This window comes from Trachemys scripta, chromosome 8 (assembly GCF_013100865.1).
Source record: "Trachemys scripta elegans isolate TJP31775 chromosome 8, CAS_Tse_1.0, whole genome shotgun sequence".
NCBI classification, from domain to species: domain Eukaryota; kingdom Metazoa; phylum Chordata; order Testudines; family Emydidae; genus Trachemys; species Trachemys scripta.
In genome coordinates this window covers 102226226-102247106 of record NC_048305.1, presented here as the reverse complement: position 1 = coordinate 102247106, position 20881 = coordinate 102226226, and the positions used below count along the sequence as shown (strand labels likewise).

The 20881-nt window shown below is 42.6% G+C and overlaps 1 protein-coding gene across 2 annotated transcripts in view; it reads right to left on the bottom strand.

Annotated features, from left to right (window-relative positions):
• Positions 1–3397: 3397 nt before the first annotated feature.
• TRABD2B (TraB domain containing 2B) overlaps positions 3398–20881 on the bottom strand; it is a 391553-nt gene continuing 374069 nt past the window's right edge. The window contains exon 6 of one of the 2 annotated variants that reach the window (XM_034780337.1): positions 3398–4122. In XM_034780337.1, coding sequence (XP_034636228.1) covers positions 3900–4122 — 223 coding nt within the window. In that variant the 3' untranslated portion in view covers positions 3398–3899. The remainder of the gene's footprint in view (positions 4123–20881) is intronic. The other variant, XM_034780336.1, reaches the window with a different exon arrangement.

The following is a 20881-nucleotide window of genomic DNA, read 5'->3' as shown; positions in this document are numbered from 1 at the left end:
CATTGCCAATAGAGTTCTAGGAAGACAATAGCATTATTCAACAGCATGAGCGCTTAAACCAAAAATATGCCATTCACAACGTACTATCCCACTTCCCCCATACATGCTCTTCAAGTGGCAATGCATTTTGGGAAGGGAAACGATGAAAGAAGTAAAATAGAGTCCCTTTGCTCTTTTGATTGTGGTATTGTACATTCCTTTCGGCAAGGATAGCAGCTCGATAGTTAACTGGCATTAGCTGCAATATCACAATTAGCTATAGGGTAGGACGTATTAAGATTGATTTTAGCCTAGGATTCAGCTGTGAGACAGAGGGCAGGTCTACACTACAGGGTTAAGTTGACCTAAGTTACGCAACTCCAGCTACGTGAATAACGCAGCTGGAGTCGATGTAGCTTCTGTCGATTTATTGCGATGTCTACACCGTGCTGGGTCGACGGGAGAAACTCTTCCATCGACTTACCTTACGCTTCTCGTTTCGGTGGAGTATCAGAGTCGACGGGAGAGTGATCTGTGGTTGATTCAGCGGGTCTTCACTAGACTCACTAAATCGACCCCAGGTAGATCAAGTGCCGCAGCGTTGATCCACAGTAAGTGGAGACATACCTTGGATCAGATGAGTGTTCTGGTTTGGATTCAACAATGCCAAAATCTTGGCCCTGAGTAGCAGAAATCTCACAAAATCTGTTGATTATGTGTAATTCACACAACAATGGTGCCAAACTCTCACAATTGTATTGTGAGTTTTGTGGTATTTGGTGTTTTTCTAAAATCCCCAGCTCCTGGATTCAGGTGATTATATGAGGATCTCGGTTTTCATTAGGGAAAAAATCAGCTTCTAGCCCTCTTGGTTGCTGAAAAAAGCTGGAAAATATGAAACCTAAAGGCTCAAAAAAGAGAAGGAAAATAAAATCCCAAATGAAGCTAGTAGTGTGTGGTTATTACTATTATGTACACAGCATGTTTCCCCTCTGAATTATATAGACACTCTCCAAACTCATGTGGAAAATAGTCATGACAGTAACATGGCCCATTTGAATAAAGGCTCTTTCAGAACCACAGCCATGTGCTATCTAGCATTAGCGTATTTTTATTAGTACTGGGTTAGCGTAGTTAATTACTAAATATTCCATTTTGTCTATGCTGGGGGGGGGTCTCATTTTGTACTCCCTTACATATTTACTGGTATGGTTTAAAATCAGTTGATTGGAACCAGGTAATTGGACAGATATCTGTGCACTAAAGCATACAGGGAATATGATCTAATTAGTTGGGGAACCTCTATGATAATGACTTCAACACAGTTCTCTAAAGACCATGGAAAGCTAGATCGTCCAGTACAGGGTCTTTCTCCTTAGCTCCACCTTCAAAACAGCTAACTATCAATTAAATACTTAGCTGATATTTCATTTCCACAGGAGGAAGTTGCTACCAAGATGTCCTAGGACTTTGAATTGGAGGGATAGTGGCCTAATAGTGAATGTGAGGGGAGGTTTCCAGGAGGAAGTCTCTATATAAAACATGGACCACACTCTGATGTTTGAACATCCATGTACAGAGTCATTCAAATAAATGGTGGCAATGTCTGTTTCCCCTGAAGCACAGATGGAATCTTTGGACGTGACAGCTATAACTAGACTATATGTAGAATAAATATTGTAATATATTGGGCTAAAGGGTATGTGTGCCGTTATCCTATATGGGAGAGACTCAGGACTACTCAGCCGCATGTCATAGGCCTTATAACGCTAATGGAGATTCTCCTTTAGCTCAGCTGGTAGGAACCCATGCTTTTGGAGCAGGAGGGTCTGAGCTCTATTCCTGTTGCTAGGGTGAAGTTCTGACTGACTATGGTGTGCAGTCTAATGACAACCCGGAAATTCCTAGATGTCCAAAGATTTGCAACAACGCAAAAAAAAAGGTCTAATGGAAAGGACAGTGGCCTGAGAGTCACAAGACTTGAGTGCCACTCCTAGCTCTGCCATCAACATTATTGTATTATTATAAGGTTGAATTTGAAGGCCTTTTAAGGCATTATAGTCAAATGAAGTCCTCAATGGTGTAAGCACTCAAATAAAGCTGTAACAGAAGTTCCTAAAACATGCTTCCAATATGCGGCCCAGTGCAATAAATATCATGCAAGGGGAATGGCTTCCTTCCAAAACCAACATCTCTAACCTTCCACATGCCAAAATATACAATGGAATAGTATGCATGAGATGTCCTTGAAGCTCTCACTGGGGGCAAAGCTCGATGTCTTCCATTTCACCTGAAGCCTTATGTGCGTGCCCTGGAAAAATCGGCCTAGCTCAGCAAGCAGCGGACGTGCCCAGGTCTGCACCATTCCTCTAAAAAAGAATCTAATTTTCTGCAAAAACGTTTCATTTTGTTTTCTCATTAAAAAATGTTTTGACTCATTCTCATTGAGGACGATGCCTGGGCAAAGTTTCGTATGTTCCATCTCTTTTTTTTCCTCTAGTGCTGTTTTTCAAAGTGTGGCTGGAATTATGAATAAGAGATGGACTTTTTCCACCACTGCCAAGCTCAAAACTAGCTACATAGATAATGGTCCAAAATCAGAACTGGTTTGAATTGGCATAGCTCTGTTTAAGTCAGTGGAGCTGCCATGATCTACACCAGCGGAGAATCTGGCCCTTTGTCTTCATGCTCTTCTAAAAACCTAACTCAAAACCCTTTGAACGGACCAAATCCAAGACGCACTGACATCAGCGGGAGTCTTTTCATTGATTTGAATAGGTTTTGGATCAGGCCAGAACAATACAAAGAAAGCAGCCAGGCTTATCACAGCAGCAGGATCGTGGCTACAAAAGTGAACTTTAAGATGCTTCTGCACCCCCAACTTGCTCTAGGTGAAGCGTGGCCAGAGCTGAGAAGTTTTATAGACTAGCATGCTATTAAACATTTAAATCCCGTAAGTAGGCCAAATTCTGCTCTCGTTAGCACTTGTATAAATCGGGAGTAAATCCAGTGAGGAGTCACACTCATGCAAAAAGGGTGTGAGAGGAAAAACCAACTCAGCAGAGTTGCTCCAGACGGATGCCATGTGTTTTCACTAGGAAAAAAGGTGAGTTCTCGACTGAAGTTCACTATCATGATGTATTAGTTTGTTAATCCTAGTGAAGACAACACAGTCTGCACTTTTTGTACAAGTTAGCAGGTTCAGTTAAAGGCAGTGGGGGAAGCTCAGGGTTTATCTTGACTTGCCAACTCATGTGAAAACCACAAACGGTCTTCTCTTCACTAGGATTTTATCTTGGGTTCACTAACTTGAGTTAAGAACATGCCTTTTTCCCTAGTGACGCCACGGCTACAGACAGCATGATTGTCTACAATATGTCTAAATTATTCTAAACGGATATTACCCTCCACACACCCACCCACACTAATCTCAGCGATCAGCACAAATTTGCCTATGGGAGGGTTAGTGTAAAATGTTAATGACCAAAACGGCATCTTTGGATGTCATTTCAGATTGGTTGGTTAAATAAACAAATATAGAAAATATTAATTTATCTGTTTCACCGTCACTACTGTTTAATGGGGAAGTTATTAACATATCCAATACCAAGAAAAATAAGTTTACCAGTTGAATAAATACACTTTTTTTATATATATAAATGGACACATATATTTTACAAAGCCCCATAGCACTATGGGAAATAAAGATCCTTCTACAAAAAAGAAGATATAAGTCAGTGTTACAATAAAGCTTTAGAGTTTCAAAATATATCTGGGCTAAGAGACAAAACCAGCTAGAGGCGCTACCATTTCTCCTCGGTGAGAAGGTCCAGATTGAAACCGTCGTGGAGAAAACCACCCACTTGTTCATAAATTATCTCTGTTCTCCATTTTAGGTATTGCACGTAATCCTAGGTTGGTCAGGAAGGCCTCAATAGACTCAGGAGAAAAGACGCTATTGCCACATAGAAAGAAGCAGTTATGGATGGTGCCAATACGCGGCCAGCAGCTGAGTTTTTTGGCTGATGGTGGAACGGGAGATCCGAACGTGGTCTCTGATCCAGTTGGTTTGAAAACCAAATGGGAGGATTGACTGTGATGTAGCCATTGGTTATCCTGACGTGGGAAGGTAGCGTGGTCGTGCTAGGAGAAAAGACAAGAGGACAAAATTAAACAGGATTCTGTTTTCAGTATGCAAGGAGTTGCTGAGTCTACATCTTCCTAATTAGTAATAAGAACAATAGTTTGAACAGATAGAGTTTCTTTCCATGGAAGAATTCACTGTGCTAATTATTTCACCACATCCCTGCGAGAGAGGTGTTATTCATTCTGTTTTACTGGGGGCGGGTGGGTGCCTGTGTGAAACTGAAGCACAGGGAAGTGACTTACCTAATGTAACCTAGTGAAAAAGTCAATAGTAGAACCCCGGAGTCCTGACTCTACTCACGTGGCCACATCTATGTGTGCAATCTTAAAAATGTGAGCTTCAGTGCTTCGCTGGCTACAAGGCATTGTCTGTAAAAACAATATACTTGAAATGGACTCAGTGGAACTATGTCTGTTTAGACCAGATGAATGTCTGGCCTAATAACTACATGACTGATGATTCACTAAGCAAAAAACCCAAGCTTCTTCCCATTGGGTTGGGATTTAGTGCGAGTATGCATGCCATTAGGATTGTCACAGTTCAAAGCAACTCCACCTTTTCTCCCCTCTATGGTCCACCAAAGGGTCTGACACTTAGGCCTCTTGGCTCCCCAGCCATCACCTCTCTTGGGCGGAGACATGCATCTCACTCCCTCTTGACTGGGGTATTTTCAGGCCCAGTTCCCTGCCTACACTCTGAATTACCCCAGCAAGTCAGACTGCCTAAACAGGCCTGCTTTGCTTTTCTCCTCAGAGGCTATTATCAGCATAATTACCCACGGTTTTCAGTTACCACACATCTCTGCTTAAGCAAGCACATTTATTTGTAACGTAAAAGCAACAAATTAAAAACAATAAAAAAGTCTACCCGTTTGCTAATAAGCTTACCAGAGACCAGCCCCACAACTCCACAAGAACTCTGGTCATTGTTAGTCCTTCCAACCCTTCCCTAAAGACTGAGGTGCCCCTTGGACAGTAGGTCCTGTCTGTTGACTGGACCAGAAAGAAGGCCTTATGCCAGGTTAAACTCAGACTAATTATCCAAAAGTCCTTTCTGTGTCTGTTGGCCTCTGGAGAATCCAGTCTGAACTAGTATAGGCAAGCCTCCCTAGCATGAATTTGCCTAATCACCACCCCATTGTTCTTAGTTCATGGAGGGGCTGTGGTTACCATTCCCCTTGGAATTACATACAGTCCCGGCTGGTCTACAATGATACATAAACTTAATACAATCAGATCTCCCAAAGATATTGCAGGAAATTGCCCTAGATGTCACAAGGACCAAATTCTGGTCCCAGTGAGATCCAAAGTAAAAAGTCCCATCTATGATCATGTTTTTGCTCTTAGACTGCAAGCCCCATGTCAGACAGAGTCTGTTTCTATGTAACGAACAGCATCAAACTCACTATAAACATTCAGTAATTAGTAAGCAATCATGTGCACTAGTGTGACAGCGTTAGTCAAGTATAGCAAATCATGGAGCAGCTCTACTAGATTATCCTCATAGAAGCAGTGCATTCTCCTGGCAAACAAGGTGACAAATGATAGAAACGCCCATGACATTGTAATATGCATGCTGGTATCCACAGATTCTCTCTCTGCAGTTTTCTTAATCACCAGTGAAACAGGACTTCAAGGCAGTAAACAGCCTCTGTAGCCACATTTCTGAAAGTATGTAGAAGATTAGGATTGGTAGAGACCTCAGGAAGTCATCTAGTTCAACTCCCTGCTCAAAGGAGGACCAACCCCAACTAAATCATACCAGTCAGGGCTTTGTCAAGCTGGGCCTTAAAAACTCTAAGGATGGAGATTTAACCACCTCCCTAGGTAACCGATTCCAGTGCTTCACCATCCTCCTAGTGAAATAGTTTTTTCCTAATATCCAACCTAGACCTTCCCCACTGCAACTTGAGACCATTGCTTCTTGTTCTGTCATCTGCCACCACTGAGAACAGCCGAGCTCCATCCTCTTTGAAATCCCCCTTTCAGGTAGTTGAAGGCTGCTATTAAATCCCCCCTCACTCTTCTCTTCTGCAGAAAAAATAAGCCCAGTTCCCTCAGCCTCTCCTCGTAAGTCATATGCCCCAGCCCCCTAATAACTTCCGTTGCCCTCTTCTGGACTCTTGCCAATTGTCCACATCATTTCTATAGTGGGGGGGGGGGGGGGGAAGGGAGCAAACGTGGATGCAATACTCCAGATGTGGCTTCACCAGTGCCTAATATAGGTGAATAATCACTTCCCTCGATCTGCTGGCAATGCTCCTACTAATACAGCCCAATATGCCCTTAGCCTTCTTGGAAACAAGGTCACACTGTTGACTCATATCCAGCTTCTCGTCCACTGTAACCCCTAGGTCCTTTTCTGCAGAATTGCCGCCTAGCAAAGTCAGTTCCCAGCCTGTAGCAGGGCATGGGATTCTTCCATCCTAAGTGCAGGACTCTGCATTTGTCCTTGTTGAACCTCATCAGATTTCTTTTGGCCCAATCCTCCAATTTGTCTAGGTGCCTCTGGACCCTATCCCTACCCTCCAGCGCATCTACCTCTCCCCACAGCTTAGTGTCATCTGCAAACTTGCTATGAGTGCAGTTCATCCCATCCTCCAGATCATTAATGAAGATGCTGAACAAAAATAGGGATGTAAAAGAAAAACATTTTAATGAATTCTAATAAAAAAGAACCCCTCCCCCACCCAAACACAGTCAACATAACAATCTGTGGCCAGAGTCACCGCTGGTATAAATTGGTGTTAGAGAGCTATAATGGTTTGCACTGGCGGTGTCTGCATAAAATCACAGACAAAAAGGTCAGCAGCTAACCAGGAACATAAGACTGGAAGGGATCTCTTGGGTCAACAAGTCCCGTTGCCCGCTATTTCAAGCAACCACGTTATATAATCCCATTCATTAATTTAACAATATATAATAAACCACAGATATTAGAGCCAGAAAATACCTCTTAGAATATCTAGTCCATCCTCTGGCCAATACAGAATTGTTCCATATTGGAGTCTTTTGGCTGTGATAAAATGTCTTCAGTAAAATGTACTGCAGAGTGTCTAATAAATGAGCAACACTTGTTTCAGCTCTGATTGAACTTCTGTTCTCCCCTTCCATTTACAGAATCATTATACGACTCTGGAAAGTTCCCGGTCTCCCCTAGCTGAAGGACCTGCTGTCAAGGCTGAATCCCCACTCTGGCACTTGGAGTGCAGAAGGTGGGGGCCTGCAAGAATTCTAAAAATTAATACTGGCCACTCCAGGCTTGTATTAAACTCCCAAGGTTACAGCTTCTCTCTGACCTTGGCTTGGTAAACGCTGCGACCACCCAAATGCAAAAACCCCCTTGGACCTAGGAAGGAACACTTGGGAATTCCTCCCTGTGAAGTACCCTCAAGCTCTTTCACCTCCCCTCCGGGGAACAGCTGAGAAAGAAAAGAAAGGAAATTAGCAGTTGCCACCAGCTAATTAAACAATGTATGCACAAACCTCTTAGGATAGCAAAAATCCTGTTCTTAAAAAAGGTAAATTAAAAACAAAAAGAAAGAAAATACATCTGGAACTTAGGCTTTTGCTAGATTTTAAAAGAGCAATTCCAAAAAATTAAGCACCCAAAATAGCTTTCTTGCGGGGTCAGCTTAAAGGTTACAAGCAAACCAAAGCATTTGGGGTTAGCACAGAGGAGTCCACAAGCCTTTCAGAAATAAAAGAAAATAACCCAATCGTGTCTTTCTAAACATTTCTGATCTACTTACACATCTGGGGTTTCAGATAAGTAGGTTTGAGGTATGAATTGATGCTTTTTCATACCTGGTTTTAAAGCTGCTTACAGCATAACTTCAGCCCTGTCCTGCTCTGTCCCCTCTCTCTGGAGGACAAACAGACAACAAAGGGAAGTTTTTCCCCCATTTTAAAAAGTTCTAGCCCTCCCATTGGCTCTTTTGGTCAGGTGCCCACTCCTTTTTTTTTTGACTTGGGGGACTTTTTAACCCTTTACAGGCAGGGCCGGCTCTACCATTTTTGCCGCCCCAAGCAAAAAACAAAACAAAACAAAAAAACGCTCGGACTCTGCCGCCCCAAGAATGGACGCAATGCCGCCCCTTAGCATGTGCCGCCCCAGGCACGTGCTTCCTCCGCTGGTGCCTGGAGACGGCCCTGTTTACAGGTAAAGCAAGCAGAGAACACCTACCAAGAGGGATTTTAAAGCTTACTGGCTTAACTATTTTAAAGCTTAACTATCCCCTCCCCCCTTCATTTATCCCACCTGCTATGGTATCACATTTGCAAGCTTGTACTTTTGATCAGACGATATGGCAGCTTTTCATCAGACAATACGGCAGCCGTTCATTGCCCTCCCAGCATTAACACTGGTAACCCTTTCTCAAAAAAACTGCAAACTCAGGCCCTGATTCAGCAGGTTCCTTAAGCACATGCCTGACTTCAAATATGTGAACAGTCCCATTGACTTCACATGCTTAAAACATATGTTTATGTACATGCTGAATTGGGAGCACACCAAAATGAAAATACACACACACACACACACACAATGCTATTATACATTGGTTTGGGAATCAATTCTGGTTTGGTTTTAGCACTTGAGGAGTAGCAAAACTGCAATTCTATTTTTCTGTGGTTCAGCTTGTCCCTACAAATCTAGTCCCATAGTTGGCCATAGGTATTGGTATTGCAATAGTAGAATCCATAGAAGTAACAAGTTGTAAGCAAAACCTTTGTGCTTAGCACAGCGAGTGAATTTCAAATATTCTCTACACCAATTGGGAGCTCTCTCCTGGAGCTATCATCTTTCAGATGGTGTATACAGTTGAAAGTCTGTTGATAATACCTCTTCTTATTCAGGGCTTTTCATCCCTAGATCTCCAAGTGCTTTACAAAGGAGGTCAGTATCATTATTCCCATTTTACAGAAGGAGAAACTGAGGCATGGAATGCCAAAGCTGCCTAACTCACTTAGGTACTTTTGAAAATCTTACTAGGCACAAATCTGAATCTTTAGGTGCCTATATACCTTGAAAACCTGGCCTAAAATGACATTTTAGCAGACCAGAGGCAGACCCTGGAACAGAACCAAGTGTCTTGAGTCCCAGTCCAGTTCTTTGTCACTGCCTGACCATGGCACCGTTTTAGCAAATAGAGGGGCATGAAAAGATCTCACTCCAAATTGAGCAAATGTACCTCCTTACCTCAGTTACCTCTGCAGTTTCAGATGGCGATGGTATTGTTATCACTTCCTGCCCGAGATTTCCATCCAGCAAGTTTTCCAGTCACAGGGCTCCCTTTGAGAGCCATGGGAATTCCATGCATGGGAGGGTTGTGGGAAGGGGTCCCCAATGTTTGTATGCAGGGTAGCTGTGCCCTGTTAAACAGCTACCATGTTTCCCCTCAAAGATGGCTGAAGTTCAATAGTGGGTGAATAATTTTTTTAGACGCAGTTTACAAAATACTTTGGGACCCGTCTGGATGAAAGGGGCTACGTAAATACATGACGATTATTGTTAATCAACCTAAACAATAACATGTACAAGCCCAGCGTTTGGTTTTCTTTATAATATCGGGCGAAAAGAAGTCATACGGATGACATGTCAACAGAGACTGAACCTTAAAAAATGGAGTTTGCCATTAAAAGACCCAAGAGCTGGTAAGTTGCAATGCTGTTTCTGTCAAAATTCTCCATAAAATAATGCCTGGTTCAAATTTGTGATTTGGGGTTAGTCTTTTTTTTTTATTATTGAAATGATTTTCAGCATGTGCTTCCTATTTAATTTTCAAAACAAATTTAACCATTATTGAGCTTTTGTTGTGTTTTTTATCCACAGATGTGGGAAAAGTCAATGAGATTATTTTCCTGGTAGCTTTTTCAGATCTGAGAACAGTAATAATGTCCTCTTTTTCTTTAAAAAAAGGCTGTTTCTCTGGGATCTAATCAGATCGTTATGCATGTCACTAAAGATTAGTAAATAAGATTCACAGGTCCCTAGGACCAGCCACATGCAGTATGATGACTGTTAGGCTTATTAGAAGTTTTATAACTTCGCGGGGAGAATATATTGGGTACTAAAGGGCTGTTTAATCTAGCAGAAAAAGGCATAATGAGAAGCAATGACTGGAAGTTAAAGCCAGACAAATTCAAATGAGAAATAAGGCACAATTTCTTTAACAGTGAATGTGATTAGCCATTGGAACAAAGTACCGAGAGAAGTGATGGATTCTCCGTCTCTTGAAGTCAAGACTTGGATGCCTTTCTGGGAGATAGGCTTTCATCAAACACAAGTTATTGGGCTCAATGGAGGAGTAGCTGGGTGAAGAAGCTGGCCTGTGTTATACAGGAGGTCAGATGATCTAATGTTCCATTTTGGCCTTAAAATCTATGACTCTATAACTGACAAAGACACACAATTGTGTTTAGCCTAAAGAATGTGTATTAGTCTTTGAAGGATTTTGTTCTGGAAAAAATAGAATAGGTCAAAATGTAAGGCGATTTTTTTATTTTGCTTGGTGGGGAGCAGTAGGCCACCCTTGTTGGAGATCAAAGATCTACCACACTGTATTCCATATTTTACATGTCTTCTCTCGAGACACTGTGTCGCAGTCTCCATACCGTCAGCCCAAAGGTCCAGTCCTATAAGGTGTTGAGCACTCTATACATGTCCATATTTTTAAGTACACGAGTAGGTCCCTGGAAGCCAATATTTACACGCTTAAAATTAAGCACTTAGGTGCGTTGCTGCATCAGGGCCAGTACACAGCACCCTTTGCAGGATTCAGTTAATAGAAAATCATTTGGATCTCCTTAAGGATACCAGTGATGGTCCTTTTCAGTCTAGAGAGGCAACTATTCATTAGTGATGACATCATGACCTGGCTCTGTGTGTCTGAATGAGGAAGCAATGTTGTCCTCTTGTTGGTGGCCTACAGAGAAGATAAAGAACTTGCTACTGACATTGACTAGAAGAGATGTCTATTGGTCTCTATTCATGCCAAGGGTCTTTGGAGACCAGATCCATGGACAGTTTCCATATCTCAGTCAACTGTGCTTTGTGCTTTCATTCCTAAGGAGCAATGCTATGTCACAAGGCAGAGCGAATGATACAAGAGCTATGGATGCAGCAGCACTATTGTCCTAAGGTCTGAACAGCTACATCTTGAAAATCTTAGCCAAGGGTAAGAGCGCTCTTTGGACAAGACTCTACTGGAAACCATAGGAAAAGGACCATGGAGCTCTGATCCAGCCTTGATCAAACACTTTGGCTGTGTGAGAAATTGACAACGCACAATTTCCGCCCTTGATGCAGGAACCTCTGAATATGTGGCACACATGCCCCGAAGCAGAGGGCAGTACAACACCGCTGAGAGGAATCTATTTATTCCACCAGTCCTGCACTTCGTTATTGGCCGCAGCCTTTGCCGTTTATCTCTGGGAGGGAGAGAGGGGGCTCTTCAAGAGAAGACAGCTTTGAAAGAACAGGAGGCTGTGGACAAGTGTTTCATCACTCCGGGACACTTGGTCGGCATGTGTCTGACAAGATGTAATGAGGCGGCGGCCGCGTACTGCCATTAAAATTCCATGCTCATCAAAGTGCTATCAGATAGAAGGGGGGAAAAAACCAAAGAACTAAACCTTGTTTGCTAGTAGCCAGTGTGTGATGGGCAATTAGGCCAACATTAGCAGCTCCTGCCAAATCTTCTGCTAGAAGCTATCGTAACACTTATGAACTTTCACCTTCTTTCCAACAGTTGAGCTCATTTTGGGGTAGGCCCGCTAGAGCCTGGTTTTTACAACAAATCAATAGGGATCTAGCTCTTAGGGGTGGGTTAACCGATGTTTCGTAAGATGAGGGGTAGCAGACTCGTCCAGCGGGTGCAGGAAAGCTGCTGATTCTGCACTGAGTAAACCCACCTTCCCTCTCGGCTCGCGCAGAGCTTGCTAACACAGCCAGGCCATAGGAACCACAGGTGTATTCAGGTCCGCAGCCTCAAGAAGCAACTTGATGTCCTGAGCTTAGGTCAGCGGTTACAGCAAGGATCTGGTGCCACCTCTGGCTGCCACATAGGCTGTGCGGGGCTGGGAGGGAAGGGGAACAACAGGAGGAGGGGAACAAAAGTCGGGCGAGGGGTAAAAAACAGAAAGCAGAAAGGAGAAGGAGGCTAGAAGATAAAGATGAATGGAGAGACATGCCAGCTGGTCGGGGATGTGGTCTGTGGGCTGCAGGGACTGGCTGGGGCTGTCCTTTCACCAATTTCAGAGTAGCAGCCATGTTAGTCTGTATCCGCAAAAAGAACAGAAGTACTTGTGGCACCTTAGAGCTTAACAAATTTATTTGAGCATAAGCTTTCGTGGGCTACAGCCCACTTCTTCGGATGCATATCTCCTCAAAATATGTTCCATTCTATGATAGAGGTCTATAAAATCAGGAGTCGTGTGGAGAAAGTGAATAAGGAAAAGTTATTTACTTGTTCCCATAATATAAGAACTAGGGGCCACCAAATAAAATTAATGGACAGCAGCTTTAAAACAAACAAATAAACAGAAGTTCTTTTTCAAACAACGCACAGTCAACCTGTGGAACTCCTTGCCTGAGGAGTTTGTGAAGGCTAGGACTATAACAGGGTTTAAAAGAGAACTGGATAAATTCATGGAGGCTAAGTCCATTAATGGCTATTAGCCAGGATGGGTAAGGAATGGTGTCCCTAGCCTCTGTTTGTCAGAGGGTGGAGATGGATGACAGGAGAGAGATCACTTGATCATTACCTGTTAGGTTCACTCCCTCTGGGACACCTAGCATTGATCACTGGATACTGGGCCGGATGGACCTTTGGTCTGACCCAGTATGGCCATTCTTATGTTCTTATGTACTCCTGGAAGAAGCATTATTCAGACTGCATTGCTTTAGGATCAGAAATAACTACAATGATAATTATTAATAACACAGGAGGTTGCCCAGGTCTGACACAAACTATTGCTATGTGAACTGCTAGGAGTTTAGGCTTGATCCTCTTCACACATGTGGCTGTGTCATCTGCTGTGTGAATCCCTAGTGGCTGAGACTTGAGTTTTCTCTCACTTGTGGCTGTGGAAGAAGCAGTAATTCCAATGAAGTGATGCTGGTGTGCAGCTGGTGGAAGTGAGAGACCAATCAGATGTCAACATTTCAAATGCTTACCTCAGCCCCTTATAGTTCAGTGGCTAGGGAAAAGGACTGGGAGTGAGAAGACCTGGGTCTATGATTCACTCTGCCACTGATTTACAGTGACCTTGGCCAAATCATTTTGCTTCCGTTTCCACTTTTTCTAATGAGACTGTTAACTTTTTAGGGCAGGGATTATCTATATGTGTACAGTCCCTAGCACAATCTGATCTTCACTGGGATCTTAATAATAATAATATTCTAGCACAAACATTTCACAGGCTCTCTCAGATTTGGACTACCCAGCTGCCAAGGTTATATGGGAAATTCCTTCGGAACAGACTTTCTTGATGTATTTTTGTACTTCTGTGGCCACATTCAGTTCTGGAGCAAATCACGGAAGAAAGCAGAGTTGCACTCTCTCGAATGAGGGCAGAATTATGCCCTTTGTTTCAGGTAATTCCCAGAGTCTGTAAATGGCCCATCCTCCAAGCCTGAGAAGGGGTTTGATTGTGTCTTTATTGTTTTTTTGGGTGAAAGTTTGGGAGCGGGAGGGCTCTTATTTCTTGCTAACACGTATTTCCATCCCTAACTAATACCATACAGGTTCCTATTTAACCTCAAGTGCCAAAATCCTTCAGGAAAATCCTTCAATTAGTTTGCATACAAATACTGTGCCCACTGTACCATGAATGGGTCAGAGGCGGAATTGGTACCTATGTTATTTTTCAGACAACTGCAGAATAGCGAACACATTGTAAAAACTAATAACCTTTGAAGCGCACCCTCTGAGTGATTACCCCATTCCCATCTAATGACTTAAAGATGTTCTATTCCACTTGGATTTGGCAACAACAAAGATTTCAACCTTATTAAAAGCAGCCTGTCAGGAAACGACATGTCATCCCTAGGAAAAAAAAAAACTAAGAAAGAAATGAAATGAAATTCTTTAAAATCCCTGTGAACAATAAGTCAAGATACCGTAGCTGAAAAATACCATGATTTGTTGGCTAGTGTTTGGGTGGTCCAGATATAGGAGATGACAACTTTAGTTCTTCCCTTTGCCCTCCTTAGAAATGCTTGGATGGTTCTCTAAGACCCTCAGAAGATCCCTTGTGATTTGATATTAGGATTCTGCCAGATCCTCAAAAATAGTTTGGCTCCTAATTTCCATTGAAATCAGTGAAGAGCAGGGCCTCCATGGCCACATAACCTAGAAAATCCATTCCAGTTTTTACATGAAACCCAGCTCTTGCTGAGATCGAATACTTTGGAACTGTTTGTTTGGCCAGTTCTATGGAGACAGCCAAGCCAAAATGTGTTCAGTAAAATTCATCTGTGAATTGTGCATGCAGTTTCTGCAGCTGCATGCATAATCATGGTAACTGTGCATGCAAATGACCACATGCTTGTCTAACTGGCCAACCCTGCACACACTTCCTGTGATAATCAGCGCAATCGTGGTAAGTGAGTACCCAAGCTATGCAGGCAAAGATGCCCAGAGAATTAGGAAAAATCGGGTCCATATTGTGCTCATTCAAGGCTACCAGCAATTGGCTGGTCTGCAACATGTGCCCAGTAAAAGAAACAGGCTTTCATGTGATGAAGCTTAAATCAGGTCGTGTCAAACCCTCTTCTCCAAATGTTGTGTTGTTTGAAATCTGAATCCATTTCTTTTATCCACTTTCTGCAAATGGCCCCCGCTGTTAAAATGGTCCGAGCCAGAACGCCCACATCCAAACACCTCTATCTTGCGGTGATCCATGTTGTGATCCAGATTTGTGTGTCTTGGGCTCAACCTGTAGTTAAATCAGAAACAGAATGGATAGCCCTACACTCTCCTATGCTTCTTCACGTGTTTGTTTGGGATATTATATTATAAATATTATTTGCAGATGCGTAGGATTAACCATGCAGATTTAGATATGCGTGAGGAATACACATATATATTTGACTCTATTGTTAAACACTTTAAGAGATTTATTTCCTTTCTGCAACTTATTCCATCTCTATGTAGTAGCTTTTTTCTCTGCTTGGTCTCAGCCCCATATTGTTCTCCGTTATTCATCGGACTCTGTCCTCTGTCTCTATTCCCCACGCCGCCCCACAGTCTCTCAAACAGAACATTAGGCTAATAACTTCAAGTTCAGGTCAGATCCTGGAACCTACTATCTCTGAGCAGTGCTGAATTTACGCAAATTATAAGCTTGGAAAAAAGTGAAAGCTGTTTTGACTTTCTCTAAATTCGAGGGTCTGAGGCTTGGGGGGAAAAGTTTCAGGTTGTCTGTTTGCCAGTTTAAAAAGTGAAGGTCATTACGCCTTTGGTTGCCCACAAGACACGTGCTACTTCCCACGTCTACAGTAGAACCAGGCACCACACATAGTCCCCATCTCAAAAGTACCCTCGGAAGTCCTGGACACGCCAGTACTTACTTGTATAAAGATCTTTGACAGGCAGCGATGCTTAAAATCCTGCTAGCTAATCAGGGTTTCCCTGTGACACATATTAATTAGGTCCCTATCTGGAAATGACTTAAGTGTCTCCATGGAACCATATCTAAGCTTTTTGTGAACCCATTCAGAGAGTTTGCACAAGTTTGCAACACTTCCCAGTGGCAGCACTGTAGCTGGCCCCATAGATACCGAGCTGCTTCCAGTGAAACAGTCTTTGCTCCCAGTTTTCTAAAATTGCCCATTTCATGGGTATAATTCTCTGTGGTCCATGTTCTGCCCTTGGCTACCCTGGTCAGTGGAAATGTTCCCAAGTGCATAACCCACAGAGAGATCTCTAATGTTTGGAGAAGGGGGAATTCAATGGTGGAGGTGACAAAACCTTTTTTTACACGGGGACTTGGAGTTTGGGATGTTTGAATTCCAAGCTGAATCTGGTCCTATTATCCATTTCGTATTTAATTGATAGATATTGGGTTGAATTCATCCTGGTTTAACTCCATTCACCACTATTTATCTTAAGAAATGCATCTGAAAATAATAAAGCACGTGCTCAATCTAAACGAAATGCGGACTTAAATCAAGCCTTGTAAAATTAGCATCACCATCAGGGTGAAAACGCTATTGTTTACTTGTGTTTTAAGAGCTTGTCAAAAAAATAAAAAAAAAAGAAAAAGATGCCCAGGTGAGTGTATTTATCTGAGATGCACCTAAATCTGAGATGCACTTTTATTCAGCTTTGCAGGATCCACAGAATTTTACAAAGCTGTATAAAAGTGCATCTCAGATTCGGGATATGAAAAGCCACTTTAGAGTAAAGAGTGGATTTCTCCTCCCCCCCCCCAGCTGTTTGATAGGAGACAGCAATCTGATTTTCTTTTCTTTTCTATGAAATAGACGATATGCCACGCATCCTCATAGTTAAAGACTTCAAGGACCCAGCCGTGGGGACATCTGGCAAGTGAAAGCTCTGGATATGGAAAACATAAATGTAGAGGCTCATATTTATAAATCGGAAGGGCCATCAGGACATCTGCTAACAAGTTTTCCTCCCGAGTCTGTTTGCTGCACATGGTTGTTCACAGGCAACAATAAACATGAGCATGGATCATGTGCACGGCCTGCCGTTCCTTTGAGTAGCTGAAGGAACATACGCTCTGGTTAAACATAAATGCTCTGTTCTCACAACATAGAATCACAAGTGTTCAGAAACCTCACAGCAAAGTTCTTGTATACCAGACCTCATAGGGATCTGTTCCTAAAACTAGCCTGCAAAAAATCCTTGCATTTACAGAGAGAGTCAAGCCCACTTAGAAGCAACCTGTTCAATGGAAAATCCCATATTTTTCTCCAGACTTTTTTTGTGCAAGGGTCCAATCCTGAGCCCCAAACTCCCATGACCTCCAATGGAGTTTGGGGTGTGAATCCTGTGTCTGGAACACATCCTAATTTAGCACAGTTGTGACCAACAGATCAAACATTAAAAAGTATGTACGTAAAATCAAATTTCTTTTCCATTTATAGTACAGGCATCTTTCCTCCAACAGGTGCCAGCAAGGAGTACCTTACAAGCCTCTGAAAAAAAGTAACCCAACAGATAACAGAGGATTCTGCTAATTGGTCCTCTGTTCTAGGTGCCTGTAGGACACTCTTCACAGACATCAAGGCCCAGATCCTTAGAGTATCTCTACACTGCAGGCTGGAGGTGTGATTGCAGCATATGTAGACATACCTGAGCTAGCTCTGAACCACTGTACGTACACCTAGTCCCTTCCCCAAACAGTTCGCTGCCCCAAAGCCCTGATCCTTCAAAAGCTTATGCAAGTGCCAGCCCTTGTGTAAATCTTTGCAGGATCAGGGCCTGAGCAGGCAAGACAGAAAAAGGGTGGGAGGAAGAGATACAAAATACAAACAAAAGACGGGGAATAGGGGCACAGAGAAATTAAACATTTTGCCCAAGGACACAGAATAAATCCAGCAGAGTCCTAAGTCCAGTTGGCAGTCCCGTGCCTTAACCTCAAGACCATCCATCCTCCTGTAAGTAGAATGCTACTATGCAGTATGAGGGCATGTGCACCACCTAATTTAGTGTACGGGATATGATTGTCCTAGCTTGGCAGCTACCAGTTCTTACAACCAAATCCGAACCAAACACTTTATTTATACCATGTCAGCCAGACCTGACGTGGCTTAACCAAACATGGTTGCAGCAGGGTTATACTTCTTCAAGCAAAGAAACTCTCAACATTATGTATACGTATCATGCATCTTCTTAAACACTAGATGCCATGCAAGTACTAGAAAACAGAAATGAAAGAGATATTTCTGTATAGGATCCATACCAAATCATGTGTCTGCATTTTCATTCCTATTAGCACACTGAGAAGGAAGGGAAAATGTTCTTGGATTCCTGGGTACAGAGTAACTATACGTACAAAAATCTTTGCAGATCTGGCCTCTAGTTTGGTTAGTTTCACTCATTCACCCAGCTGGAAATATTTAACCATTAACAAATGCAGAATTTAGATTCAGAGACTGCTCAAAATCCGCTATCAGCAAGATACAAATGTTCTATTCTACATGTTTATTTGCCTCATTTTGCAGAAAAAAAGCTTTGCTTAAGGTAGTTTATTGCTGAAAGTAGTGAAGAGAATACAAAATGTGTTGCCTGTTTCTTCATGCTCCTGAAAGCCAGACAGCTGTGTAGGCTAATTTCTGCCCCCAGAGAGACATGCAGAAATGTCAGTCAAGTCAGTGACAGTTCTGTAGACAGATCTGAAAGCACAATTTGTGTGCACTTGACCAAAATAAAACAAAAAGTTGCAGCGTTTTAGAGTGCTAACATGAATAGCAAAAAGAACAGGAGTACTTGTGGCACCTTAGAGACTAACAAATTTATTTGAGCATAAGCTTTCGTGGGCTACCGCCCACTTCATCGGATGCATAGAATGGAACATGGTAAGAAGATATATATACATACAGAGAACATGAAAAAGTGGAAGTAGCCAGACCAACTGTAAGAGGCTAATTAATTAACTAGTCTCTAAGGTGCCAGAAGTACTCCTGTTCTTTTTGCAGATACAGACTGACACGGCTGCTACTCTGAAACCTGTCATGAATAGCAAAATCATCCATGGACTTTTGGAGAATTATTTTTTTAGGAAATTTGTCCTTCTGTAGCCTGCCCTATTTCCTACTGGAGAACCATCAAATGTCCTTTTTGATTGAAGGTACATTTTAGGAAATCTGCTTGATATTGTGTCTTATCAGTGCCCACGGTACACAGAAGTGATGTCTAGAGGGTAGAGTGGGAAACTGGGAGTTGGAACTTTTGGGGTTCTATTCCTGCCACTGATTTATGCACCTGGTAACCTTGGGCTAATTACTTATGACTGTATTGTGCCCAGGGACGGCTCTATGTATTTTGCCGCCCCAAGCACGGCAATCAGGTGACTTTCGGTGGCATGCCTGAGGGAGGTCCACCGGTCCCGCGCCTTTGGCGTACCCACCCCTGAATTGCTGCCAAAACTGTGGGACCGGTGGACCTCCCGCAGGCATGCCGCCGAAGGCAGCCTGACTGCCGCCCTCACGGCAACTGGCACGCCACCCCCTGCGGCTTGCCGCCCCAGGCACGTGTTTGGTGCGCTGGTGCCTGGGGCTGTCCAATTGTGCCTTCAAGGAACAGCTCTGCCCGACGGTGATACAGCCAGTCCCTCCCTCACCCGCAACACTCAACGGGTTGATGTGGGGTGGGGGACATGAGGTCACGCCTCTGATTCTTTGGGCAGATGTGCTCAGTATCAGAAAGAAAGAAAGAAAGAAAGAAAGAAAAAAAGAAAGAAAGAAACTTTGTCTCTAAGTGTAGATACTGCACCATATACTCCATGGTTATCAAAGTGATGTAAATCTCTTAAATGATGGCAAATAAAAAACAATGAGACTTTTCTTTAGATTTTTTTGGAAAATAAAAAGTTGATAGTTCGGCGTATTGCTTTGATCACATTTCAGCAATGCAAGTTTCTCAAGAACATTAGGAAACTTAAGCCCAGTGAAACTAACAGAATGAACAAAAAGTAGCTTTGGGCCCATCGCCTGTTTATCATATGAAATCATGGCTGTGCATCTCTTTAGATATGTCTGGAGAATAACAAATGAACCTTGTAGTTTTATAAGGTGAAAGACGTTATCACCCCTAGCAGGCTGCCAAATTTGGTGTATTAGCGTGATCGTGCTAGAGTTTAAGACACGTGTCAGAGTTTTCCATTTCTTGTTGTGATGCATGACAGAATTCTAAACTGAACACATGTTTCACTGTCTTAATTAATACATTGTGTGCACTTTGACCAACCTGCTAATCCAAGAAGCACTAATAAAAACCAGGAAAGAAACTATGTCAACACCGTATCACAGGCTACAGTAAAAAGATTTGTTGAGTTATACTATGCCATTATTCAACTTCTGCAAAGATTCTATATACCCATCACTTTTACCAGGATACAGTAAATATCAAGCACATATACTGGGCCCAATCCTGCTTTCAGTTATGCCGATGCAACTTCATTGACTTGTCTCATTTTATACTTATATGGTACTCTCCCTGTGGCATAGATTGTCTTTTTGTTCTCTGTTCGTACAGCACCTAGCACATTGGCGGGTCTAATCCATGATTAGGGCTCCTAGGCACTCTGATGATGATGGTAATAATAATAATAATAATAATAATGGGATTGCATCCTAATAATTGAGACAAGAATGCGTTCCTGTGACAACAGTCTACATGATAAAATGCAGTAAAGACAAGGGCAAAGTATTTAAGGAAAACTCAAATGCACAGCTACACAAAGGGGAATAACTGGCTAGGTGGCAGTACTGCTGAAAAGGATTCGAGGGTTATAGTGGATCACAGACTAAATATGATCAATAATGTGCTGCAGCTGAGAAAAAGACTAATATAAATCTGGGGTGTATTAATAGAAGTATTGTATGCAAGACACAGGAGGTCATTGTCCTGTTCTATTCAACACAGGGGTGGCCTCAGCTGGAGTATTGTGTTCAATTCTGGGCACCACACTTTAGGAAAGATGAGGACAAATTGGAGAGAATCCAGAGGAGAGCAAAAAACCAAAAAGAGAGATGAAGGGTACGTCTTCACTACCCGCCGGA